At 43.1% G+C, this 27,780-nt stretch overlaps 1 protein-coding gene across 1 annotated transcript in view; it reads right to left on the reverse strand.

The window, feature by feature from the left end:
- Positions 1-9,382: 9,382 nt before the first annotated feature.
- Positions 9,383-27,780, reverse strand: part of SLC15A1 (solute carrier family 15 member 1) — a 49,390-nt gene continuing 30,992 nt past the window's right edge. Inside the window, exons 16-23 of the mRNA XM_059995470.1 lie at positions 26,566-26,685; positions 25,368-25,511; positions 24,494-24,543; positions 13,912-14,019; positions 13,681-13,789; positions 12,987-13,130; positions 11,403-11,510; positions 9,383-10,460 (exon numbers count right to left, since the gene is read on the reverse strand). Of these exons, the coding sequence (XP_059851453.1) occupies positions 10,269-10,460; positions 11,403-11,510; positions 12,987-13,130; positions 13,681-13,789; positions 13,912-14,019; positions 24,494-24,543; positions 25,368-25,511; positions 26,566-26,685 (975 nt within the window). The 3' untranslated portion in view covers positions 9,383-10,268. The remainder of the gene's footprint in view (positions 10,461-11,402; positions 11,511-12,986; positions 13,131-13,680; positions 13,790-13,911; positions 14,020-24,493; positions 24,544-25,367; positions 25,512-26,565; positions 26,686-27,780) is intronic.

A 27,780-nucleotide genomic window follows, 5' to 3' on the forward strand; every position in this document is an offset into this window, starting at 1 on the left:
TCTACGTCTATGGCTTCTTGGCCCCAGGGTGGATTTTGATGCCCAGTGATTGGAGGAGTGGGGTCAGGAAGGAGGATTGTCCAGAAGAGAGGCTGGCAGGGTTCCGTAGAACTCCTGGAAAGAGTTCCAGCAAATGGAGGCAATGTTCCAAACTGCTGGTAATCTTCTCAGGGCAGAGATGGGGACCCCAACTCAGGCCAGGAAGGAATCCCATCATACTTAAGTTTGCAACAAAATGGGGTCCAAGCAGGGCAGTTGTTTGTAATATTCAAAGTTCCTCTGTGTGGAGGTGCTGATATGTCGAAGGTAAGGCACAGAGGCCTTGGCTGGCACACCTTGCTTGAGAAAATGATCTAAAAATTATACATGCTTCTGCCGGGCATTCCAGGCACCACTGGGGATGTTCTTAAGAAACTCCCAACACATTTTTTTCTCGAATCAAAGTCAACACATGTTTGCTCAATAAAATGAGCATTCTCATTTCCACAGAGGCCTTCAGCAGGGCACATGCAGATGTGAACAGAACAAGAAAACAAAGGACCCAGAGGAAGGGAGAGGATGTGAGAGGAGTTTTGCTGTTTCCGGAGACGTGACCACCAGCATCTCATTATGCTTGTTCTGAACAACAGCACCGAGGAAATCCAAACCTTGCCTTGGTTAGTTTACATCTAAACATACCCGACAAGTTTATAGAAACAGAGACATGCCTGTATTTTACCTGTATCATCCTATTTCTTATGCTGGTCATCATAGCTTCTAATGACTCACGATGCTTTAGGAATTTCATTTTCCCCAGGAAAGATTCACTGCTGTTGATGGGAGATAGGGGTTCCAACTTAAAAAGTTCATAGCATTAAAGAGCTGTGCTCAGTGACCCACGTCATGCTTCCGCGCACTTACTAGACCCAGAGTTGTTCCCGAAAGGCACACGTTATCGCGAATCATAGTGTTTGCGCCGTGCTTTTGCAGTTTCTATTGTGCTCTCACACGATATCGAATGCTGTGGCTTCAACCTTGGTTTCTAATAATCCCTGGCGCGTTTAGAAAAAAACAGATGCCCAGGCTGCAACCCCAGAGTTCTGATTCTGGGTCTAGGGAGGCCCAGGCATTGGGATTAGAGCCCCTCGGATGATTCTGAGGGGAGCCCGCATTGAGAACCACTGTCTGACAGCTTCCCAACACGCACAGGAGAGAACCCAAAGTCTTATCATGGCCCCCAAGGCCCTACACGATCAGTCCGGGTCACCTCTCCCTCACCCCTTGCTCACCACACTCCAGACACGGGAGCCTCTTTGCTGTTATTAGACACACGAACCATATTCCCATCTCAGGCATCCGCCCTTGTTAGGACCCCTTCCAGAATGTTCTTCCCCATCTCGCTCCCTTACTCCATGCATGTCTCTGCTCAAATGTCACCTCTTCAGAGAGGCCCTCCTGGGCCACTCCTTCTAAAATACCAGCCTTCACCCCTTACTCTGTTTATTTTTTGTTTCATAGCATTTATCAACACCTGACACTATTATATATTTATTAGTTTACGTGGTCTGTATCAGTGCCTGGAAACCACGAGAAGCTTAATAAATATTTATTGCACAATTAAATGAGTGGATGAGGATGTGCATTAGATAATGCAAACTCTGGCTTGTAGGAAGTGCTTGATAAATGTGTTTCTTTCCCAATTCACACAAAGGCTGTTGCTTCTACCTGCTGCCTGGTGTCATCCCAAGGAACAGCGACCCCTGCTGGAATTTATACCTGAGTCCCAGATAGAATAGAGTCCACTAATGCCAGTCCCAAGAATGGAACTTCCAGAAAAAAATACGCCGTGTATGATGAGGCCTTCTGATGTGCATTCATGAAAAATTCCGAATAAGGTAATTATGACATTTACAAAAGCCTTTTGTTGGCATGTTGTGGCAAGTTTTCCCAAGGATGTTCTCTTCTGCCATCTTGTGGCCACACTGGGGAACTTCCAGGGGAGCAGTTTGCGATGTCTTTGCTTAGTCAAAAGGAAAGTTGGGGGCTGGGCTTGCCCAGGGCCCTTGGGCAAAACACCTGTGGTCATTTAACCAGGCCCTGGTGCTACCCAGGTTCTCGGGCTTCTGTTTTTTAGAAACAGGAAGCAACCGAGGTGACTGCCTCGATTGGTGGCTTCTGCCGGGGAACAGCAGAGAGAAGCAATGGAGGGCCATTCCCTGCCCAAACTTTGTCCTCCCATTCTGACACATCCCTACATAAACTCTTCACAGCTAGACCCTGGCGATCTGGTCTGGGTACTCAATAAATGCTTGCCAACTCCACAAGGGCAGGCTTTATCCATTTTGTACCCTTAGTGTACTAAACTGCATTGAGGGCTTCCCTGGTGGCGCAGTGGTTAAGAATCCACCTGTCAATGCAGGAGACACGGGTTCGAGCTCTGGTCCGGGAAGACCCCACAGGCCGTGGAGCAACTAAGCCCACGTGCCACAACTACTGAGCCTGCGCTCTAGAGCCCGCGAGCCACAACTACTGAGCCCACATGCTACAACTACTGAAGCCCGTGTGCCTAGAGCCCATGCTCCTCAACAAGAGAAGCCACCACAATGAGAAGCCCGTGCACCGCAACAAGGAGTAGCCCCTGCTCGCCACAACTAGAGAAAGCCCGCACATAGCAACAAAGACCCAATGCAGCCAAAAATAAAATAAATTTATAAAAAATAAAATAAACTGCATTGAGCACAGAGCAAGTGCTTACTAAATAATTGTTGTTGAAGGAATGAAATAATAATTGTGTTTATAGAGCACTTACTACTTGCCGTGCACTATAGGAAGCCCAAGCACTGCACATACATTGTCTTCTAAATTAGGCTGACCAACTCATCCCAGTTTGCCCAGGACTGTCCTGGGAACTCCCTCAGTCCCTGACAAACAGGGACAGTTGGACCCTGTATTAGCCAGTTTGGGCTGCCTTAACAAAATGCCACAGACTCAGTGGCAGGAATTAATTTTCTTACAGTTCTGGAGGCTGGAGGTCCAAGATCAAGATGCTATCAGGGTTGGTTTCTGGTGAGGCCTCTCTTCCTGGCTTGCAGACGGCTGCCTGGGGGTGGAGAGGTGAGGGAGGGAAAGAGGGGGTAGCAGTGGGGAGAGGGAGAGAGCTCTCACTTCTTCTAAGGGCACTAATTCCATCATGAGGGCTCCCTCCCTCCTGCCTGGGCTGCCTGCTATAGGGCCTTAATACTTATTGGACACACATGGGTTGTGACTGTTAGTAGCTGAGTGGGATATATTAAGAGTTCTTTGCAGGTTTGTAAGCCAAACCAAGGATCCAGGTAAGACTGATGACTCATTGAAGGTTAGTCTTACCAAGACTGAAATCTGTTGAACAGCATGGGGCAGCTGAGAATGTCATCTCTGCCCAAAGGTACAGTTTCAGGAGGGGCTCTCGGCACCTTCTGCTGGTAATTGCAGAGCTGGGAAGCCTTACACAGGGAGTTCTGTGAGAGATGGCCTGCACTTCCCTCCTCTTCCCTGTGGTGATGGGGGCAGAGACTGATTTAGGAGCCACATATGAAACGGAAACTGTTAAGGGAAGCACTTTCTTCATTCAGCACTTAAGGCGGACTTGCACACAGCAAAAGCTCTTAGGGCCCCTCACTGGCCTCTGGGACCTGCCACCTTAAGAAATGCAAGGCTCTCAGGAATTCCCTGGTGATCCGGTGGTTAGGGCTCTGTGCTCTCACTGCCGAGGGCTAGGGTTCGATTCCTAGTCAGGGAACTAAAATCCCACAGGCTACACGGTGTGGCCAAAAATTATTTTTTAAATTAAAAGAAAAAAAAACAACTGGAAAATATTAGAAAAAACAACAACAACCAAAAAAACGTGCAAGGGTCTCTGTTTCAAGGGCACCAGAACAGCAACCTTACAGATCCGGCTCCTGCTCCTTATGAGTCTTTAAACACATCTGTTGAGCCTCCAAGTCTCCTTAGAACAAGCCAGACATTCCAGAAAATAAAAACCCTGGAGGCTCTGAGTGGTCAGAGGTCAGGAGGATTTGGGAAGGGGGGACAGACGCTCCGTGGTCAGGCTGCAGGGGCTGGAGGTGGGCTGTGTCCCCACGGACACACCTCGGAGCCCCGGGCGGCCCAGGCTCTCTCCTGTTTATCGCTTTTGATCAGGTGTGAGCTGGAGGCCCCAGATACTCAGGGCTTCTCCAGGAAGCCTGAAAGGCCTCCGACGTCACAGGATGGAGGTGAGTGGAAGGGGCTGGAGGCCTCTGGGAGGAGCAGGGGGTGGGGAGGTAGTGTTTAATGAGGATGAAGTTTCAGTTTTGCAAGATGATAAAAGCTCTGGAGCAGCCGGTGGTGAGGGCTGCGTAGCCGAGTGGATGCTCTTAATGCCTCTGGACTCTGGAGACTTCAAAATGGTTCGCGATGAACTTTGTCCCATGTGTTTTACCACAGTGAGAAAGGAAACCAGACAGCTTGCCCGCTGTCTGTGGCCCCTGCTGTGACTTGCTGGCCACTCCTCCTTTGTAGCCCACACCTACCCCTGCCTCCCAAGCCGGCTGCCCCTCACGTGAGACCCTGGCCCCTGCATGGCGAGCTTCAGAGCTGATCACCATGACCTCGGAGGCGCCAACGCCAGGACTCCCACTGGCCATGGGGGCGTGCAAAACCCAGATCCACGGGGGAGGGGGTTCCAGTGTTTCCAGAACGTCACAAGGTCTTTACAGGAGGTCCTGGATCCCTCTAAGATGGTAACTGTGTTTAATCTGTTCTGTTTCATCCTTTGAGAGCAGGGTTTACCAGCCTCTCCTCCCTACACATGGCCCCTCTTGCCCATCTAGGCCAGCCCTGGGGTGTCCACCTGGATTTCGGGTGGATCGTGCTTCTTGGAGGCCCCCCAGTGCCCCCTTTGTCCTTGTCCCTGGTACATCACTCCTGCCACCACATGTCTGCATTTGACTTCGTGAAAAAAGACAGTACAGCCTGGTGATTAGAAGAGAGGTACTTCTCCCCACTCAGACATGCTTGGGTTCACATCCTGGCTTGGCCAACTGTTGGGTATATGGCTGTGGGCAAGTTACTTAAGCTGGTTATTCCTCAGCTTTCTCATCTCTAAAATGGGGGTAATAACACCTTCTTTATTATTGTTATAAGGATTAAATTCAGTTAATCCATACTGTCCAGTAACCATTGGCAGTGAGAGGCAGGCTGGTGTAGTGGCTGGTAGCCTGGGCTCTTAAGCCAGATGGTAGATGTGACCTTAGGCAGATTACTTGGTTTCTCTGTGCCTGTTTTCTGCTCTGTGGAACGGGAATAATAACAGGAATCTAAATTATAGGGCTATTGCAAGGACCACATGCTTGTAAACATGACACAGTAAAGTGCTACACATGCTGTCTGCCCATATTCAGTGTCCAATAAGTGTTAACTACTTCTATTTGTCATAAAAAAAAATGAAGCTGCAGGACTTCCCTGGTGGCGCAGTGATTAAGAATCCACCTGCTAATGCAGGAGCACGGGTTTGAGCCCTGGCCCAGGAAGATCCTACATGCCGCGGAGCAACGAAGCCCTTGCACCACAACTACTGAGCCCATGTGCTGCAACTACTGAAGCCCACGCACCTAGAGCCCATGCTCCGCAACAAGAGAAGCCACCGCAATGAGAAGCCCGTGCACCGCAACAAAAAGAAGAGTACCCCCGCTCGCTGCAACTAGAGAAAGCCTGCGTGCAGCAACGAAGACCCAGCACAGCCAAAAATAAATAAATTTATAAAAAAAAAAAATGAAGCTGCAGAAGTAGTCCAGAATGCATGACAAAAATCTATGGCTAAAATGGTCAACAAAAATTAAACTGGAAGATGCATTGAATAAAGTAACTTTATAAAGTCTAAAATAGATGCAAAATAAATGTTAGTACCCTGAAAGAAATAAAGAACATCCACAAAATGAAAAAAAAATTATGGAGACACGTGGAAACAAAACAAGAATAGGCCAATAAGATTCATGTGGACGTTATAACCACTGTCCAAAATATTCTGCATCAAAACGTCTACAAACAATAAATGCTGGAGAGGGTGTGGAGAGAAGGAAACCCTCCTACACTGTTGGTGCAAATGTAAATTGGTGCAGCCACTATGGAGAACAGTATGGAGGTTCCTCAAAACCTAAAAATACAGCTAGCATGTGATCCAGCAATCCCACTACTGGGCATACACCCTGAGAAAACCATAATTCAAAAAGAGTCATGTACCAAAATGTTCGTTGCAGCTCTATTTACAATAGCCAGGACATGGAGGCAACCTAAATGCCCGTTGACAGAAGAATGGATAAAGAAGATGGTACAATGGAATATTACTCAGCCATAAAAAGAATGAAATAATGCCATGTGCAGCAACATGGATAGACCTGGAGATTATCATACTAAGTGAAGTAAGTCAGACAAAGAAAGACAAATATCATATGATATCACTTATATGTGGAATCTAAAATAATGATACAAATGAACTTATTTACAAAACAGAAACAGACTCACAGACATAGAAAACAAACTTATGGTTACCAAAGGGGAAAGGGGAGGAGGGATAAATTAGGTGTTTGGGATTAACATATACACTAGTATATATAAAATAGATAATCAACAGGGACTTATCGTACAGCACAGGGAACTCTATTCAGTATTCCGTAATGACCTAAATGGGAAAAGAATCTGAAAAAGAATAGATATATGTATATGTATAACTGAATTAATTTGCTGTACACCTGAAACTAACACAATATTGTAAATCACCTATACTCCAACACAAAATAAAAATTTAAAAAAACAACAAAACAAAAACCCCACAAACTATTCTGGCTTTTAGGTATAAGCAATGAAATCCTGCTATGTACAACGAAATCATTTCCATTCCAGATACTCTCCCCAACCCATGTAGGATCGTACTTCAACACTCAGCCAATGTTCAAGTCAGTGAATTATTTTGATTAAACACTGATCAGCAACTTAGAGAAAGGTGTAAAGCACAAAAAAATGGGGGCCAAGGAAAAGGCAGAAGACCAGAGGTTGTGGATCTGGCCCCATGCGTCCCCCTTGGCCACTCCTGCCTCATGACACTTGCCACTGTCCAAAGTCTTTTGTCTAGAACCCCCATGGTCGCACCCGTCAGTCTTGATTACGTTTGGAAGAAATGGGAAGATTAGAGGGAAGATCTCTCTGAAAACTCACCCCTGATGATCAAAGTGCCCTGATGCCCCCCGTCCCCCCTCTTATCCTTTAAAGGCCAGTGGAGGTCACATTAACACTGAGTTAATGTTTTCGTCCAACTGCAAAGCATACTCAATATTAATGTCGTCGTCGATTGAGGGGCAGGTCTTCATTCAACATTTGGAAGCCTGGTGTGTGCCAGGTACCCTCAAACAGAGGATTTTAGAAACTTCACATTGTCTCGTGCTCTCTTTGTTTTGTAGGAGAGGAAAATGAGATTTGAAAGGTGAAGAGTTGCCCCGTGTTACCCAGCGGCTGTAAGAAGTGTTAGGACCAGAATATATTTTGAGGATTTAGGATGAATTCTCTTTGGATTATTGACGAGAGTGGGGTAATGGAGCTGAGAGCTCATCACCGGGACTGTTGTTTTCCTCCATCAAAGGCATACTGTGTAAGTTAGAGGGTAGAAATGAGCAGAGAGGCAAAATCCATAGTCTCTTATAGCGAGTCTTTCGCACTAGACCTTGTCACCGAGGCGCATTCAAACCGCTGCTCAAGGTTCAGTCCTCAGCCTCTTCCATCTCACTCCTCGTGGTCCAAGAGATTTTAAATTGTTATTTAACACAAAGAGGCCAACCACCTTCCGGAAATTAAGTGGATCACAGGATACATGCAGAGAGCTTCCGGCCCACGGAAAGCTGGAGAGTCACAACACACCGGGGGTGCGAGACAGGAGTGCAGAGGAGAGACAGCCAGACTGTTGCCAGAGCTGCTCCAGGTCTCTGCTCAAAACCTGCCAACCCCTACCTTTAGCAGGAGTGAACATAAATCTTTAAGTTAAAGGGTCCAGAGATAAGAAAGGAAGCTACAAACAAAAAAACCCAGATGGGAACTTCCCTGGTGGCGCAGTGGTTAAGAATCTGCCTGCCAATGCAGGGGACACGGGTTCGAGCCCTGGTCCGGGAAGATCCCACATGCCACAGAGCAACTAAGCCCATGTGCCACAACTGCTGAGCCTGCACTCTAGAGCTCGCGAGCCACAACTACTGAGCCGGTGTGCCACAACTACTGAAGCCCGCACACCTAGAGCCTGTGCTCCGCAACAAGAGAAGCCACCGTAATGAGAAGTCTGCGCACCGCAATGAAGACCCAACGCAGCCATAAATAAATCAATTAATTAAAAAAACAAACCCAGATGGAACCAGCTGGGACCAAGACGGTGGCCCGAATCGAATCTGACCTCCAACAGACCCTGAGTCTCATTATACACTGATTTTACTACATTAGCATATCAAGTGACACACACCTACCAAAGGCCATGACCGGACATCAAGGACCAAAAAAGGATAAATGCCGTGGCGCTCCACTCCCTCGGAAAAAGCGCTAAAAGACTAATGCATATGCCTCCCGTCATTAGCCTCACTCCTCCTCCCTTCGTCTTGACTCTAAAATGAAATCCCTCTCACCAGGTGGGTGAGAAGTTGATCTGTGAACTTACCTCCTGTTTCTCCATTCTTTGGCCCATGAATAAAGCTTGTGCTGTGTCCATCTCAGCTTCAGTTTTGTTATTTGCCTTCTTGAACCCAGCTGGGCTAGGTCTCAAACAGGGACCATGCAACTTAATTTGGTAACGAAACTGGGGAACAGGAAAACCGTTGGAGGAAGTGGCCTGGATCCTGAATATGAAGAGCATTTTGCCAGGAGGAGTGTGTGGGCGAGGGGTGGGTAGAAAATAAGTGTCTCAAGACCTGATTTTTCTTTTGCCTTTGACTAGAAGTGAGAACCCATTGCATTCCAGGAACTAGAAGAAGTTGGTAGATCAGAGAGAAAGGTGACATATCCACAGAAGAAACAGTTAAGGAATGAGGACTTGATCCAAAGGGTAGAAAAGGTCCTCGGCAAGCTTTGATCATTACATTTGCGTTTCTCACTCTAGACTTTGTTTCTCTGTTTCATTCCGTCTCCACACTGCAATGACAAGCTTGTGCATGAAGCATCTTAGAGATCCAAGCTCCTAACCCAGGAACCAGTTTCCACATTCAGAACTGTGCACACGTCTGTCTGAGAACTGTTGCTCGTTTTTCCAAGAGTGCCAAAGCGGACTCGTTCTGAGTCTGATACCTGGGAATGGTTATATGATAAATATCTATAGGATGAATTTGGCAGGAAGTGTTCATAATATTTTGGAACGATTTTTATTCAAGTAGAAAAATGCTCACGAGTATTGAGAAAAACACTTTGAGATGGTACAAAAATACGCACACGGGAAGCTCCTAGTAGAAAAGAGCAGTGTAGCCACAGATAACCCCGAGAAAAGCAGGAAACGAACTTTGATAGTTCATGTTCCTGGAATTTACTGTATGTGGGTCTCGCTTTGTTCATGCTTTTATCACCTTCTGAGGAAATTTTAATGAGCGGGCACAGCTTTTATAATCAGGAAAGGAAATGTTAAGGATTTCTTAGTCTGCCCCCACCCAAATACACAGACGCTTACTCTTAAGAATGAGAATTTATTTCATACCATTGAAACTCTAAAAATCATGACTTGCCTTCACCTGAGTAGTTTTTTGAGTTATACATAATTTAAAAAGAGGTAGGGACTGGAAAGACAAAACTAAAAACAGAAGGTAAAGTTACCAGTTCCTACTAGCCGGTCCTTATGGTGTACCATTCTAAAGCCTAAACAGTCACTTTTTGCCTCATTTAACATTGTTTCCATAGAGTGTTTGAATGCAAACAATATGGAACTTTGCCACCATTTCAAAAATTCAAGTTAGGCCAAAATAACTTTGTGTGTTAGGAAAGGAGTTAAAGGCAGGGTATGGACTCAGTGTTGTAAAAGTATGTGTATGTGTGTGTGTATGCTTTAAATAAGACTTCTCTGAAAAACAAACAAACAAATGGACTTCTTTTAGAGTGTTAGGTTCATTGCTGGCTGCTTAGAGAACAGCTTTCTTGGTTTGTTTCACAGTTCTGAAGTCTTCCCCATCAGCGGCCATACAACAGAGTGTCCTGCCCCCAGGGGACAGACACCTGGGCACATCCTGGGCCCAATCCGTCCTCCACTTGCTTCTTGATATTCACAGCTGTGTCTGTAAGTCAGAGTCCAACTTGGGATATGGGTTACTCTCTTCCGGGTACTTTTTCTTTTCATCCGTATCAAACTGAGCTTCAATCTCTGCTGGACTGACGTACGTATAGAATCGGGCCATGACGGCAAATATTACGCTGACGACCAGAAGCAACCCCGCAAACAGAACATACTCGGCCCACTTTGAAGGAATTGAAGTTGGAGCAAGGAAAGAAACAAAAACAATACAGGTTATGGGAATGTATATATCGCGGGTATGTTTTCTAGAGACATCCAGATCGAAGGTGTTGGAAATGAAGTTGTTAGGGGAAACTGGTAGCTACTGCCACAGATACAGAATGGCCAGCTTTTCTTGAATGCCCAATGTAACAGTCACATTCTTGGAATGGCTCTGGAGTGCAGACACCCAGGACTTTAAGAAGATGAGACAAAATTTCCGAAAAACCCGAGTCTTAAGACAAATAGCTGGCCCCTGGAAGGATGGGGACCCAGAGCACACCAGGCAGAGTACTCTTGAGGGAAAAAGAATGTGCTGAAGTGTTCTCAGGTAAGACCCCCATGTTATCTTTCGGCAAAACGTTGAGGTCATGAGCATGCAGGATTAGCACAGGCTCTGATGGGACCTGGTGGGGGAAGTAATGAGTCTGATGGGGTAAAGGGATAGCTCCCTCATGAGGCAGAGATTCTGAGTGCTGAAGGAGAGTTCCAGAACCAGAAAAGCCCTCATTTTATTTTAATGGGAAAAATTACGACAACCTTTAGGATGGCTTTAACTTTAGGTACTGTGAAACTTTCTGGATAACACGCCTGCTTTGGGGCCACTGAGCCGCATTCACTGAGGCCAGGAAAGATGTTTCCTTTGGTAGTAAAACCATATGAGCGTGTAGGTATGTTAACCCCATCTGGTTACATCCGGTTATTTTCCAAGTAGAAATAAGAAGCATCAGCACGCACTTGGCCATAAGGCCTTTTTGTATCTGCCCTGTCTGGCTGGTCTGGCAGTTCTCCTCAGCCATTAGCCAAGAGGACCACGTGTATATACAGACAGCTAGGGAGGGTCGTCGCGATGACGATTAACAGGTGAGAAGACAGAGGTACGCGCGATCTCTGTCTGCACCAGTACCTGTTCGCTGAACGAGCCCGCTCCTGCTACGATAAGGACAATGAAGTTGCCAGCTGCCACTGTCAACAGCCACCCTGCTTGAAGCACTGACTTCATGTTGGAAGGAGCCTGAGGAAACGAAACAGAGTGAGTCCCGATGTAGACGTCAACCGCAGAGCGGAACACAGCTAACTCACCGACTCCCTTCATTAGGCCGTCTACCCCCGAAATGCACATTAAGAGTCAGGCTGGTCTAAATGCAAAAAGGATTATCACTTGGATAACAAGACATCCCAAATGCTCCTGTGGTATTAACACCCAAGAATCCTTTGTTTTTCACTCTCCACATGCTTGCAAAGCTCTCATCTTAATGAAATGGACGAATCTATAGGTGAACCGATTCTGCTTCTACAGAAGAATTTTCAGACAAAGCCATCCAGTCCAACCTCTCCTTCCCCCCAGATGGAGGCTGCTCTCTGCGCTGTCACCTTGCTCTTTGGGGAGCTTCCCCGCTATGTCACCAAAACTTCTCTTAGAACTCTTGTCACCTGTGTTACAGTCCTCTCCTTAACTAGACTGTGAGGTCATCGCAGAAAGGGATTACCCAGCTCATATTTACCATCTTTACTGCAAAACTTGAAGGTATTAGGCACGCTGGGCTTAGGACGACTGTCACTGTATTTTGATAAAATAGTTTAGAACCTAAGCTCTAATTTAGGTCAGCAAAATGTGCCTCATTAGTCTAATAGTCACAAAAGCAATACTACTTTTTAACTTTTAAAAGCTAGGCCTTGGGCTTCCCTGGTGGCGCAGTGGTTGAGAGTCCGCCTGCCGATGCAGGGGACACGGGTTCGTGCCTCGGTCCGGGAAGATCCCACATGCTGCGGAGCGGCTTGGCCCGTGAGCCATGGCCGCTGGGCCTGCGCGTCCGGAGCCTGTGCTCCGCGACGGGAGAGGCCACAACAGTGAAAGGCCCGCGTACCGCAAAAATAAATAAATAAATAATAATAATAAATAAAATAAAAGCTAGGCCTTAATCAGTGTGTTTACTGGGAGCTACAAAGAGACCTCGAGTGAACCTTAAAAATAATGAGGACACAGACCTATGCATGAGCCTGCTATGAACAGGTTGTTTCAGAACGTGGGATCCACTGACCATCACGACCCTGGTAATGGTCGTTAATGTAGTTTTTCCTACTGAGGACCCCAAATCTCTAGCATGTGACTGGGAATTCAGATACCTATATATGGACACTCATGATGCTAAATTGTAATATTCCTTTTTTTTTTTTTTTTTTGGCCACGCCGTGTGGCTTGCAGGATCTCAGTTCCCCGACCAGGGATTGAACCTGTGCTCTCGGCAGTGAAAGCATGGAGTCCTAACCACTGGACCGCCAGGGAATTCCCTAAACGGTAATATTCTTATTCAGTAAATAAGACTTGGTAATTTCTAAAACCTTGTTTGGTAGAACCTACCATAATGCTTTCTAGAATTTTCTTTTACACTGTAAATACATGGCTACCCCAGCTTTTAACTAAGTCCCAGCAGCATTATTTGAAGGCAGGGTTGTAGGAGAGGGGTGTACAGAACGACAGATAGGAAACCTGAGAATATGAGAACTCCAATCCCGTGACGGAGAAAACCACCTCGCCGCAGGTGAGGAGGAAGTACTGGGGGATTTGCAGGGCCATGCTGACTGTGTTCGGGGAAATATCTTCAACTACTATCGGTTCGAGGCAGCCGTTATCCTAAACCAGTAAGGCAAAAGCAAGAAGAAGAAATGAAAATCGAGACTGCTTCCAGAATAAAAATTGCTCAGACAGGCAAACTGAATTTGGACCTTCAGGGTTACACCAAAGGATCTATCCAGAAAGCACACATTTTAAATGTAAATATGCAATACTGCATTTTATCCTTGGGATGGGATGGACTTGGTAGGATTTGAAAATATGTTCACTAGCTTTTTATTCTTAAATAAGAGAGCAGATTGGAAGTCAGGTTTGTTGAAAACATTGCCAGCTCTTTGAACGAAAAGCTTCCAAGGTCCATGTTGACAGTCTATGAGGACAGTGGTCAATGTGAACGTTTAGAGCAGGTCAGTCTGTTTAATTTTATTCTAAAGGTGAACTTAAGGCAATGATAAACCACAGAATTAGTGGTGAACTGAATTAATTCTAAATTCGTTTAAGATACAGATCCTAATATCACTCTGTTAAATCATTACTATGTCCTGTTTTCAAGGACTCATATCAATAAACTTTGAGTGGAACTTCTGATTCAGTGCAATGAGTTACTAACCTTCCTTGTGATTACATAGGTATACGCACTACCAAATCCAAGGTAGGATGTTTCAAACTCATTTCCACAGTGTTGTGCAATCTCTGATGAGTTTATTGTGAAGCTCTTTCTATGAAAAGGAAGATTAATATAAATTAACGTTCTTGGTATTGAAAGTTTCAATGTATTATTTAAAGGAAAAGACTTGAAACCCTTGAACTTGGGAGCAAAGTGTCCACTGCAGGTACTTACCTGCCAGAAGAGAAAAAATGATATTCGCTGGCATTGTGACTGGGGACGTTTTCATAAATTTCCTCACCCATTGTGACACTGAAGCTCTCAGCAAGAGTATTTACAAATCTGAAACAGAAAACCATCTGTCTTGTGAGTGGACTATGGAATGACTTGCTCCAGGTCACAGTATGTGCATCTGAAGTTGGGATCTGTTCCCTTTTGGAAGGAATTTAAGATGTCTGCAGAAGATTTCTACAGTATAAAGGCAGAAAGTAACTTACTCTAGGTTTGTCTTTGCTCACCTCATGAGAACACACCTAAAAGAATTTATTTAACACAGGTAAATGCCGGGAACTGTTCTAAGTACTCTCTGACTAGGAACTATTTCAGTGGTATTTTGGGATATTAAGTACAGATTGAAATAGCTGCTGATCTCCTCCCCCTCCGGAAGGCAGCCATGTCTTTGCGCTTCTTATTTCAGAAGCTTGACAGCCAAAGTGATGAAGGACCAAAAGCAGTAGCTGCCGAGTACCTAAAAGACAGCCTCCAACTGGGGCTTCTTTTACAGCGTCAGGGAAGCCCATTCATTTCCTTTACTTTAAAGAGCAGCTTCAGGCAGGGAGGGGCTCCAAGGAGTGGACAGGAAGACATGGGCCAGCCCAGCAATCAGAGACAGTTTTGAGGAATTCCCTTCAGATGGCAGAGACCTGTGTCTGCAGGTCGTGGAGTAACAGTGATCAGCACCCCACGGGAATCCGGCTGGGAATGGAACACCCAGTAGGACTGGGTGCTGGGCCCCAAGGTTTCCAGTCTCTGAAACATTCCCTGTGCCCAAGCTTCAATGGGACCGTTTGAGAGTTGTTTGCCTCCAAAGGACCATATAGGTGGTGGCCGGGTGGACAGATGATTAGAGATCCCTTCCTCAAGTGTTCCAGGCTAGAGAAGACTCTGGTACTCTTGTACTGCCCCAGGGAGAAGGGGGCTACCCCAAATAAGACCAGCGGATCTCTCCTACCAGATAGGTGATTGAAGGCATACAGAAGGTTATCCAATTCAGAGAACGAGAAGTAATAACAGTATACACCTAAGTACCATAAAGAACAATTTAACTTCCACATCCCTAAAATACATGGTGATGGAATAAAATTTACGTTTTAAGGCAGGACAAGAATATGGAAACAAAACATTCCCTGCTCTGTATTGAGCACTCCCTAATATGCAGTGTGCATTATACATTAACTTGACCTCCCCAAAGGTGGGAATGCTGGCTCCACCATAAAGATCAATTTTTTTTTTCCCTTTCTTCTGACGTCAGCAGTGTAACTCCTTGGAAGATAACATTCTCTCCTAATTCTGTAAGGGGTTGTGGTGACCTACTGCTTGCTTTGTATGTGCAGACTTAGACTATGTGTTTTTGGTGAACCTTATGTAAAAATATGTGTCATTTTGAGGTACAATCTTTTGCCTCAAAAATGTGTATTTTGAAGTACCTTTGTGGTGTTTTTTTTTTTTTTTTTGGCCATGCCAGGCAGCTTGTGGGATCTTAGTTCCCTAACCAGGGATTGAACCCAAGCTCTCGGCAGTGAAAGCGTGGAGTCCTAACCACTGGACCACCAGAGAATTCCCTTGAGGTACCTTTGTATCAATGAAGTACCTTTGACTTCTAACAAGGAGAACAGTCCTCAGAGTTTTTTGAAAGACTGTCTCCTGGGTTATAATCTTTTAGATCTGCTCAAATAAAATTCTCTACTTCTCCTTTAGATAGACTATTAATTAATTTTTTTGTCAACAGTGGCCAAGTTTCATCTACTTTGTGGCAATAAGTAATATTGGTCAAATTCCAGGGACTGAGACAACATTTTTATGAAACATTTGACTTGGTGTCATTTAACAGGTGATTAAAATAGAAAACTGAACCTGATGTAGGTCAACAGGAGCCTAATAGAGTGAATATTGCTCCAAACTGTAAATGCCACTTTTATAAAAGGTTAAGATGAACCATTCAAAAGACAGACAGCGGAAACAGTATGCAATTAGGAAGTAGACCCTTGGGCCTGGGGCCTGGCTTTATATATTATAAGCCAGAAGACTGAATAAATCCTATCCTAAGGCTTGAGTACTACTGCCTGCCTGACATATGTCTCAGGGCTGGTACAAGATACCAATAAGAATGGAAATAATCTGAAAAAAAAAAAAAAGCAACATCACACGTATCAGATGTGTTTTCATACACACACAGAAAATAGAAGAGGATAAACAGCAAACACATTCTGAGTGCTTCAAAAGGCATGGAAAGCGGAGGTTCCAGATCAATTGTGCTCTAAGAGCTCTGATCAGGCAAATCCTAGGGTCCACTAGGCTTCAAGCTGGCCTGACATCTTAGGAGCACCAGGATCTAAGCTACAAAGTGATCATGGGAGGAGGGATGGAGAGTGGGAACCAGCTGAGAAAACAAGATGGGACCAGTTCCTTAAAGAATAACGAGGGGGGCTTCCCTGGTTGCGCAGTGGTTGAGAGTCTGCCTGCCGATGCAGGGGACGTGGGTTCGTGCTCCGGTCCGGGAAGATCCCACGTGCCGCGGAGCGGCTGGGCCTGTGAGCCATGGCTGCTGAGCCTGCGCGTCCGGAGCCTGTGCTCCGCAACGGGAGAGGCCACAACAGTGAGAGGCCCGCGTACAGCAAAAAAAAAAAAAAATTATAACGAGGGGACAGAGATATTTGTTCCTCTTCAATAAAAAATTTTTTTAAAAAAGGCTTTATGAGCTATAGTTCACATACCGCAAAATTCACCCCTTTAAAGTGTGCAATTCAGTGATTTCACTACAGCCACATGGTTGTGCAACCATCACAAGAGTCCAGTTCTCATCACTCCAAAAAGAAACTCAAAGCCCGTGAGTAGTCTCTCTCCATGCCCCTCCCCACAGCCCTTGGCAACCACTAATCTCCTTTCTGTCTCTGTGGATTTGCCTGCCGTTTCATGTAAATGGGATCATACACCAGGAGGTCTTTGTGCCTGGCTTCCTTCACTTAGCATAATGTTTTTAAGGTGTATTCATGTGACAGCATACAGCAGTACTCCATCTCTCTTCATCACTGAATAATATTCCATTGTATGGATAGACCACATTTTGTTTATCAGTTAATGGGCATTTGAATTGTTTCTACATTTTGTCTATGGTGACTAATGCTGCTATGAACATTCATCTACAAGTTTTCGAGTGGACATATATTTCCATTTCTTGTGGGTGTATACCTAGGTGAAAAATGGCTGGGTCATCTGGTAACTCTATGTTTAACATTTTGAGAAACAGTTTTTCAAAGTGGTTGCATCAGTTTACATTCGCACCAGATGTGTATAAGGATTCCAATTTATCTGCCTCCTCACCAACACTTTTTATGACCTGTTTTTTTTTTTAATTTATTTATTAGAGCCTGGTGAATGTGAAGGGGTATCTTGTTGTTTGGATTCACATTTCCCTAATGAATAATGCTGCTGGACATCTTTTCATGTACTTTTTGGCCAACAGTATTTTTTTTGGATAAATGTCTATTCAAATACTTTGCCCATTTAAAAAATTGGGTTATCTGTCCCTTTACTATTGAGTAGTAATAATTTTCATACATTTGGAATATAAGTCTCTTCTATATGATTTGCAAATATTTTCTCTCGTCCTGTCGGTTGTCTTTCACTTTGTTGATGGCATCATTTGTGGCACAAATGTTTTCAATTTTGATGAAGCCTATTAGTATTTTTATTGTTGTTGTTGTTTGTGCTTTTAGTTTCATATATAAGAAACCACTGCCTAATCCAAGGTCACAAAGATTCATTCCTATTTTTCTTCTAGAAATTGTATTGCTTTAGTTATATTTAGGTCTATGACCCATCGAGTTAACTTTTATATATGGGATCAGTGAGGCGGGTGTTCAACGTCAGTCCTTTGGATGTGGATTTCCAGTGCCATTTTTGGAAAACTCCACAATTTTTAAAATGAAGATATCTTTCTGAATCTACTTATGGCCAATCATGTCCCAGCTACACTCCCTCCTTAAAGGGAGTGTTTTTTCAGTATGGCAGTCATCAAGACCAGGACTGAAATAAACTGAACTGACAGTAAATCTTAAATTGAGATTTTTAGCAACCAAGGAAGCATACAATCACATTATCTACATGAATGACTTCTGTACCACTACTGAATAAAAATATTTGTAAAATATTGTTTTTTAAAACTTTCTTCATCCTTTTTATATTTCTTTTTTGTATTACTTACGATGAACATATTAGTTTGGTACAGTAGTTTATATACATTTATAATTTATAAAGGATACCATATTCATACATTGTGGGTACATGCTCAAAATATTTTTATTGAATGTGATAAAAGGTTTAAAGATCACTGCCCTCGAGAAACTTCCCACATGTGGACAAAGAAACATATGTGAATGTGGACTGTGACATTGTTTGGAAAAATGAAAATAACCTAAATTTCCTGTACAGAGGAATGGACCAAAAAAATTGTGGTATATCTATGCAATGGAATATTATACAATGGTTTAAGTGAATGGATAAGGGACACATATATGAATGTGACTAAATATTAAAATAATATTTTTAATGTAATATATTTTATAATATGATTGCAGAATGACATATACACAAGACAATAACTTTTTTTTTCTTTTTTTTTTTGCGGTACGCGGGCCTCTCACTGTTGTGGCCTCTCCCATTGTGGAGCACAGGCTCCGGACGCGCAGGCTCAGCGGCCATGGCTCACGGGCCCAGCCGCTCCGCGGCATGTGGGATCTTCCCGGACTGGGGCACGAACCCTCGTCCCCTGCATCAGCAGGAGGACTCTCAACCACCGCGCCACCAGGGAAGCCCAACAATAACATTTTAAGTTTAAAAACATGCCAAAAACGTATTGTTTATAGATACATATATATGTAGCAATATGTAATGTTAAAAAAATTCATGAGAAAGATTAGTATCAAACTCTCGACCACTTTTTGAATGAAGTACCTTGCCATTTATTTAAAAGACTGTAGTCTGTTAAGTCCTGCAGCTTCCTGATACCACATAATTAAGAGGATTCCATTTTGCTTAAGATTCTATATACTATTCCTTTAGTTCATATATTACTCAGAAGTCTGACTTCCTGAAATTTTTGAAATTGTTCTAATTATCAGTTTGTTTCTGACGCTAGTTTTTCAGAACTTCCCTTTTTTTAAAATGTGTCACCTGGGCATTACTGAAATAATAAATAATAAAACCTTTGATCCATTAAGAATTTGTTGTTGCCAATAAAAAGAAAAAAGTTTCTGGTTTATCTTTTACCACATGGATGGATTGGTGGAGTTAAGTGTTGGTGACCTCATGTATCCTTCTTTTGTAAGATCTCATCAAAGACAATGAAGGAGGAGAGGGAGAGGGAGAGGAGTGAGGAAGGGGGAAAAGGGGAGGGGAAGGAAGACGGGGAGGGGAAGGAAGAGGGGAAGGAGAGGAAGAGGAGGAGAAGAACGAAGCTTTAACAGCACCAGAACAAGAAAGGATACCACAATCTAAATTGTCCAAAGTTTCTAAAGTTAGGAGACTTTTTTTTTTTTTTTTTTGCGGTACGCGGGCCTCTCACTGCTGTGGCCTCTCCCGTTGCGGAGCACAGGCTCCGGACGCGCAGGCTCAGCGGCCATGGCTCACGGGCCCAGCTGCTCCGCGGCACGTGGGATCTTCCCGGACCGGGGCACGAACCCGCGTCCCCTGCATCAGCAGGCGGGCTCTCAACCACTGCGCCACCAGGGAAGCCCGGGAGACATTTCTGACAAAATCAAAGCAATGGATTCTGAGGCACAAAACAACACTCTGAGGCACAAAGGAAATCCCAGAGGTGCTGCCAGCTCAGAATCAAATACAAAGGTCAGGAAAGGGCCAGGTGACCGTTATCAGTGTACTTCCTTCCAGGTCTGCTAAGGCAGTTGTGTGTATGTGCGTGTGTGAGGGACAGAACAACAATCCAGAAGCTGGAAAAGGTATTAGGGGCTGAATCGTGTTCCCCACTTCCCAATTCATATGCGCAAGTCCTAACCCCCCAATATCTTGGAATGGGACTGTATTTGGAGACAAGGTCTTTAAAGAGGTAAAATGAAGTCATGAGGGTGGGCCTTAATCCAAGATGACTGGTGTCCTTATAAGAAGAGGAGATTAAGACACAAGCACACACAGAGGGATGACCATGTGAAGACAGAGGGAGAAGACGGCATCTACAAGCCAAGGAGAGAGACCTCAGAGGAAACCAGCCCTGCCGACACCTTGACCTCAGACGTCCAGCCTCCAGAACGGTGAGGAAGTCATTTTCTTTTTGTTTAAGCCTCCCAGTCTGTGGCACTTTGTTATGGCAGCCCTAGCAAACGAATACAGAAGGGAACAAAGAAAACGAGGCAAGGAACCAAACATTCAAAGGGCCTAGTGCAGGCAAGATGAATAAAATCACATCTAGACTTACTTTCACTGCAGAGAACTGTGAGAACACCAAGGAGAAAGGAGATAACAAAAGCGTGGGGAGAAGAAAATGAAATCAACTACAAAGACTGGCAGACGCTTTTTGTTGGGTTTTTTTTTTGTCTGCACAACTAGGTACTAGATGCCAGTAGAAAAAAACCCTCCAAGGTTCTGGGAGAAAATAGCATCCAAGCTTATGATGAAGTGTACGAACAGAAAAAGGCATTTTCAGGCACGCAAGGGCTTGCAATTTACCTCACAGCTTCTCTTGACAAGATAACTGAGCATATCCCACAGCAAAACAAGAAAGGTGTCCCAGAAAGATGACACGAGATCCAAGAAAGAAAGGCAGAAACCTGGGCATACGATGAAAATTCTATGAGGATAGTGGCATCACAAGGTTACAGAGCAAAGGTTCCAGTGAGATCAAAGAGCATGCTGAAGGTTTCCAGAGACATGGAGCCCTGGATCCGCTCACCTTGGGGATAAAGACTTATGCTTTTGTCAATGAGAGGTCAAGTAAGTTACAGGAAAAAACAAAAGCTAGGCGAGAAAGCCTTGGTTAAATTAAGGCAATCAAGATGCAGTACCACCGAACAATTCATGGAATGTCAATGAATCTTGACATTCAGAACATTTCCCTTTGAGGATACATTTTCAAGTTTATAAAGTTACATTCTCTTCTCTTTCAGACTGATCACTCTTATTACACTACAACTAATATTTATACAGTCAATATTGTAAATCCTGTGTATTGATCTATTTTTTAGACTCCACCTAGCACATGAAATACACGGAAAAATAAATGTTAAGTATTAACAGTGTGAAACATGGGCAGTAAAGAGAGATGAAGAGTACATTAATTTCTTTATATCATTAAATTAGTAGATACCACCATAATAATATACTTATTTCTCTATTAATGTGTTCTAGTGGTAGCTAGTAAAAGCTAAAATCAGAAATTCGGTTGTAGCCACAAAGAAATGGGAATTGCAGTAAGGGTTAAGGCAAATAGGAGACCTACTCTCATTTTTCCCCAATTTATTCTTATTAAAAAAGTGTATTTATAGTAAACTGGCTTTTTTGCTATATAGTTCTATGAGTTTTAACACATGTCTAGATTTATATAAACATCATCACAATCAGGATACAGACCAGTTCCATTGCCCCCAAATCTCCCTCATGCTACCGCGTAGTTAAACCTTTCCTCCACTCCTACCCATGTCAACCACTAATCTGTTCTTCATTCTTAGGGGTTTTTTTGCCACTTCCAGAATGTCATATAAATGGAATTATATAGTATGTATAACTTTTTGAGATTGGCTTCTTTGATGGCAAAATGCACTTGAATTTCTTTTATATTGTTGCATGAATCAGTAGTTCGTTCCTTTTTTTTCTTGAGTAATATTCCATTGTATGGATGCAATAAAATCTGATGTCTGTTTATCCATCACCCACTGAAGGATATTTGGGTGACTTCCAATCTTTGGTGATTATAAACAGAGCCTCTATAAACATCTGAGTATAGGTTTTATGTGAGCATAAACTTGCATTTCTCTAGGATAAATATCTAGGAGTGAGATGGCTGGCTCACATGGTAAGTATCTATTTAATTTGACAAGAAATTGCCAAACCGTTTTTCAGAATGGCTGTACCATTTTGCACTTCCATTATCAATGCATTGGGAGGTCTAGTTGCTCTGTATCCTCACCAGCACTTGATATTGTCAGCTTAAAAAATTATAGCCAGCCAATAGGTGTGTCATGAAAACTCACTGTGCTTTTAATTTATATTTCCTCAATAACCAATGATGTTGAACATTTTTTCATGTGCTTACTTGTGTATCTTCTTTGGTGAAATGTCTGTTAAAATCTTCTGCTCTATTTTTTAACTGGATTATTTTATTATTGAGTTTTGAGAGTACTTTACATATTCTGGGTACAAATTCTTTGTCAGATATGTATGTGATTTGTAAATATTTTCTCCCTGCTTGTAGCTTACCTTTTCATTCTCCTAACAGTGAGATTTATAGAACAGATGTTTTTAGTTTTGAGAAAATTTATTTTTTTTCTTTTATGGATTATGCTTTTGGTGTCATATCTAAGAACTCAAGTCACAAAGATTTTGTTTCCCTATAAAAATTTAATAGTACATTTTACATGTAGGTCTGTAATCAATTTTGAGTTAATTTTCCTACATGATGTATAAGATTTGTTATATAATTTTGTATAAAATGTGAAGTTTAGGACAAATTCACTTTTTACGTATGAGTGTCCAAATGTTTCAACACCATTTTTTTAAAAGAATAAACTTATTAGCCCATTGAATTGTCTTTGTACTTTTGTCAAAAGTCAGTTGACTGTACTTGGGTGGGTCTATTTCTGGATCATTACACTGACCAATTATGCTAAGTGAAATCTGCTAGATAGAGAAAGACAAATACTGTATGGTGTCACTTATATGGGGAACCGAAAAAGAAAAAGTTGAATCCATAGAAACAGAGAATAGAGTGGTAGTTGCCAAGGAAGGAGGGAATGGTGAGGGGAGACTTTCAGTTTTAAGATGAATAAGTTCTAAGGATCTAAATAAAGTACAGCATGGTGACTAATTAATACTATATTGTATACTTGAAATTTGCTAAGAGATTGGATCTTAAAATTCTCATAATATAAAAAGGGTAACTTTGAGGTGATGAATATGTTAATTAACTTGATTGTGGTAAATATTTTACAGTGTATACATGTATCAAATCATCACGTTGTATACTTTAAATATATATGATTTTGTCAATTATACCTCAATAAAACTGGAAAAATCATAAACCAAAAAACCAATGCTACGATTGAGATAGGAAATGCACTAAACCTATAGATCAATTTGGGGAGGATTGACATCTTTTCTATATTAAGTTTTCTAATCAATGAAACCAACATATCTCTCCATTTATTTAGGTCTTCATTGATTTCTCATCAGCCTTTTGTAGTTTCAGCTCTCAAATCCTGTATATGTCTTATAAGATTTATAATTAGTATTTCATCACTTTTTTTTGAGCTATGGTAAAAGGTATAGTTTAAAAATTTCAGTTTCCAATCATTTATTGCTAGTATATAGAAATATGTTCGTTTTGTTGTTGGCCTTGTATCCTGTAACCTTTCTAGACTCACTTACTGATTCTATGGGCTTTTTCTGTAGTCCTTGGGACTTGTTGATGCAATCCTGTCTTCTGTGAGTTGGGATAGTTTTATTTCTTCCTTTCCAATCTAGATGCTTTTACTTATTTTTCTTGCCTCATGGCACTAGCATCCAGAAGGATTGTGAATAGGAGTGGAGTGGACAATCTAACCTGGTTCCTGATCTTAGGGGGAGAGCATTTAGACTTTTGCCTTTAAGTACAATGTTAGCTTGGATTTTTTTAGATGTACATTTTCAGAGTAAGGAAGTTCCCTTCAGTTCCTAGTTTGCTGAGAGTTGTTAAATGAATGGATGCTGAATTTCATCAAATGCTTTTTCTGCATCAATTGATATGATGATGTGGCTTTTCCTCTTTAGTTTATTAAGATGATGGATTTTATTTATGATTTAAAAAACATTGAACCAGGGCTTCCTTGGTGGCGCAATGGTTAAGAATCCGCCTGCCAATGCAGGGGACACGGGTTTGAGCCCTGGTCCGGGAAGATCGCACGTGCCGCGGAGCAACTAAGCCCGTAAGCCACAACTACTGAACCTGCGCTCTAGAGCCCGTGAGCCACAACTACTGAGCCCACGTGCCACAACTACTGAAGTCCGCGTGCCTAGAGCTGGTGCTCCGCAACAAGAGAAGCCACCGCAATGAGAAGCCCGTGCACCGCAACGAAGAGTAGCCCCAGCTCGCCGCAACTAGAGAAAGCCCACGCGCAGCAACAAAGACCCAGTGCAGCCAAAAATAAATAAATTTAATAAATTTAATAAATAAATAAATAAATTTTTTAAAAAAACATTGAACCAGCCTTACATTCTTGGGGTAAACCACATACTCTCATTTTATATCCTTGTTATAGTTGAATTTTACTGTGGGTATACATTAGTTATGTAAGAAGCTGATATAACTTAAGTTTTAAAGAAATACACATACCTGATTCCATTTTTTCCATTTTCTGGCTTCTGGTTAAGGCCATCCTTTACCTGAGAAAGAAAACATTTTCAAATCTAACTTATCAGAATAAGTTCAGAAGGAGAGTGATGTTGGCATTTATCTTAGGAGCTAAGGGCACCATGACTACATTTGCTGGGCTCCATTCTTCAGCCCTGGTTCACCTGAAGTTAAGATGAGCCTCTACAACTTTTCATGCTTGCTTTCTAGTGGTTCCACAGAACACTGCTCTCCAAGAATTTAGGGCAAGCCACTCAACAGTTCCCTAATTAAACACATTACCAAGAAGTCTTAACTCCATATCGCAGTTCTGTACAAGCTCACTTAAATTCACCTTACAGAATACGTACAACTCCTTCATTAGGTCAACTACACCTTCATAGCTTCTTTATATGCTGAATGGAATATCCAGATGCCTATATTTTGTTATGAAATCATTTTTATGCATTTCTACTGCTTTTACCTGATGTATTCACTCTATTTTTTTAGAGACGGCTCTAATTTCCCAATTACTCAGTGCAAATTTTTTAAATGAATGCCATTAAAGATATATTTGAAACTTTATCTCAAAAAGTCTCTGAGAATCCACACAGGTACTCTGTGTGACCTGTGTGCACATACACCATACCATGCCCAGAAGGTCTTTTTAAAATTTGTAAAATTACTATTAACCCTTCCCATCCACCAGTCAAACCTTTACTGGAAGTCAAATGACTGTGTCCTTGAAAAAGGAAGAATTGAGGATTATCTAATATAATACTACATGGGGAGGAAAAAAAGTCACACCACTAAAAGGCCAATAGCACAGTCTCCAATAGCACAGTCAAGAGTCAGCTGCAGGTGTCCAGCTACTTACCACTTGGTATTTGTTTGGGGCCCAGACTAGAAGGATATGGCGATGGCCCTGCTCAAAGTCTTTTACTGGAGTGGGTGGTGATCCAGTAGAAGAAATGTTTATACTTGTCAGTTTGTCTGCACTGAAAGTCATAAAATCACTTGTCTATAATGGGGGGAAAGGAATCACAGTTAATACCAGAGCCTTATTCTGCACTAACACTGTCATGCATATTATTGGCCTTCCCAGGTCATGTTCATACACATCCAAAAATGCCTTGATGGGGGCTGGCATTGGTTTGTCTCAGCCCCCGCCCTAGCCCACCCCTGTGGACTCTATCCTGAAGTTGTTTAGCATTACCACAAGAATTATGATTTTCATCCAGCATTTTACTTTCATTTTAGGAAGATAAATGCTATGGAAATTATTTCTACCATTGGGCAAAGAACAGCATTGAGGAAAAGCAACAACCTGGGTGAAAATCAATACTGGGCTTTCCCAAGCATCGGGAGTCAAACATTCTTTCCTCCTTCACGATTATTAGTTCGGCAAGATCTAAGGGAGTGGTTCTCAGTGGTGGCTGACCGGGAATGTGACCAGTTAAATCAAAATTTCTGGAGTTGGGCTGCAGGCGTCAGAATTGTCAAAGCTCTCCAGACTTAAGGTTGAGAAGCTCTCATCAAGACCAATGACCATCCATCCACAGTAGGGTTTTCCAGTCTCAGCACTGTTGGCATTTGGGGCAGATAATTCTTTGTTGAGGGGGCTGCATGTCAGCATCTCTGGCTTCTACATAGGAGACGCCAAAAGCACACTCCCAGTTGTGACCATTAGAAATGTCTCCAGAGATTTCCAAGTGTTCCCTGTGGGGGCTGTTTTGATAGCTCCGGTGGAGAACCGCTGACCCAGAACCTTGCTATTTAAAGTGTGGTTCCACGTACCGGCAGCAGCAGTGTCACCCGACAGCTTGTAAAAATGCAGCATTTCAGACCCACTCGTCACAAATCTGCATTTTAACAAGCTCCCCAGGTGATTCACAGACACATTAAAGAGCACACTGGTCCAGAGTGAAGCCAAAATGAGATCAGAGATGAAGACATTTCACTTCTGGGCTCATCTTTGGATTTACACAAGAACCAAGAAGATCGGCTTCTCCAAATCCTATTGTGATAACTCAGGTCAGAAGAGGAAAAAGAAAGTTGCATTTCCTTCTACTTACTTGATGCATCGGGTTAAGTATCTCTGTCTTTCCAGGAAAATATATATTCATGCTATCATTTCCTATATTCAATACTTTAATTTGGACTTCATTTCCTTTGGGGAAGACAGGAAGAGTTTTCTGAGCAAAATAAAAGAGAATTGGCAGTGAGGTCTTCAGTGCATACCGAAGATGACCTTAACCGTGGCACCGGAGTCACTTTCCCCCTGGCCGAGGAAGGTGGACTGGCTGAGGCACACAACGTACCCACCACGAAGCCCAGGAGGCCTCCAATCCTGCACTTCATGGCACCCACAGAAAGTGATGCTCGGACAGAACATGGAAGCAGTCAGCAAGAGGCTGCTCTCGGTCCTACCTAGCCACCTCCAGGTCAGACCTGGTCAAAGGATGCCTGATGTATGAAGCCTGATACCTGAGGGGTCAGAGTAACCGTCGCCTAAATGAAGGTTGATCTTGTTGTAGCGCCTGAGGTCTGCTCTCCCTCGTAACTCTAGAAGCTCAGACCTCAGCCCTGGACATAGTGCTCTGAATATCCCCTCCCAATGCTTGGGAGCCCCCTGCCTCTCACCCTGCTCAGGGTTTCTGCCTTTTCTCTCAAATCCCAGTGTCACTGAAGTAATCCACGTCTATTTTAGCCCCACAATTCATTTCCCACTAGCATAAAGCTAGTGATGTCCAAGAGAAAGTGAGCACACCCAAGCTCAAGGCAGCATTACTGACCACAGCCAACAGGTGGAATGACCCAAATGTCCATCCACAGATAAATGCATCAACAAAATGTGCTATATCCGTATGAAAGACTATGATTCTGCCTGAAAAAGGAAGGAAATTCTGACATGTGCTACAACATGGAGGAAACTTGATGACACCGTGCTCAGTGAAATAAGTCAGACACAAAAGGACAAATACTGTATGACTCCCCTTACATGAGGTACAGAGAACAGTCAAATTCAACGAGACGAAATAGAATGGTCATGGCTGGGGGCTTGGGGGGACGTAGAATGAGGAGTTGTTTAATGGGTACAAGGTTTCAGTTCTGCAAGATGAGAAGTGTTCTAGGGATTGAGGTCACAACAATACGGATGTACCTAGTGCTACCAAGCTGTACACGTAGAAATGGTTAAGACGGCAAATTTTATGTTATACGTATGTTACCACGCTTAAAAATTTAAAGAGAGAGAAGGGAGGGAGGGAGGGAGAGGGACAGAGACAGAA

The sequence above is a fragment of the Delphinus delphis genome, chromosome 18 (assembly GCF_949987515.2).
Source record: "Delphinus delphis chromosome 18, mDelDel1.2, whole genome shotgun sequence".
NCBI lineage: Eukaryota > Metazoa > Chordata > Mammalia > Artiodactyla > Delphinidae > Delphinus > Delphinus delphis.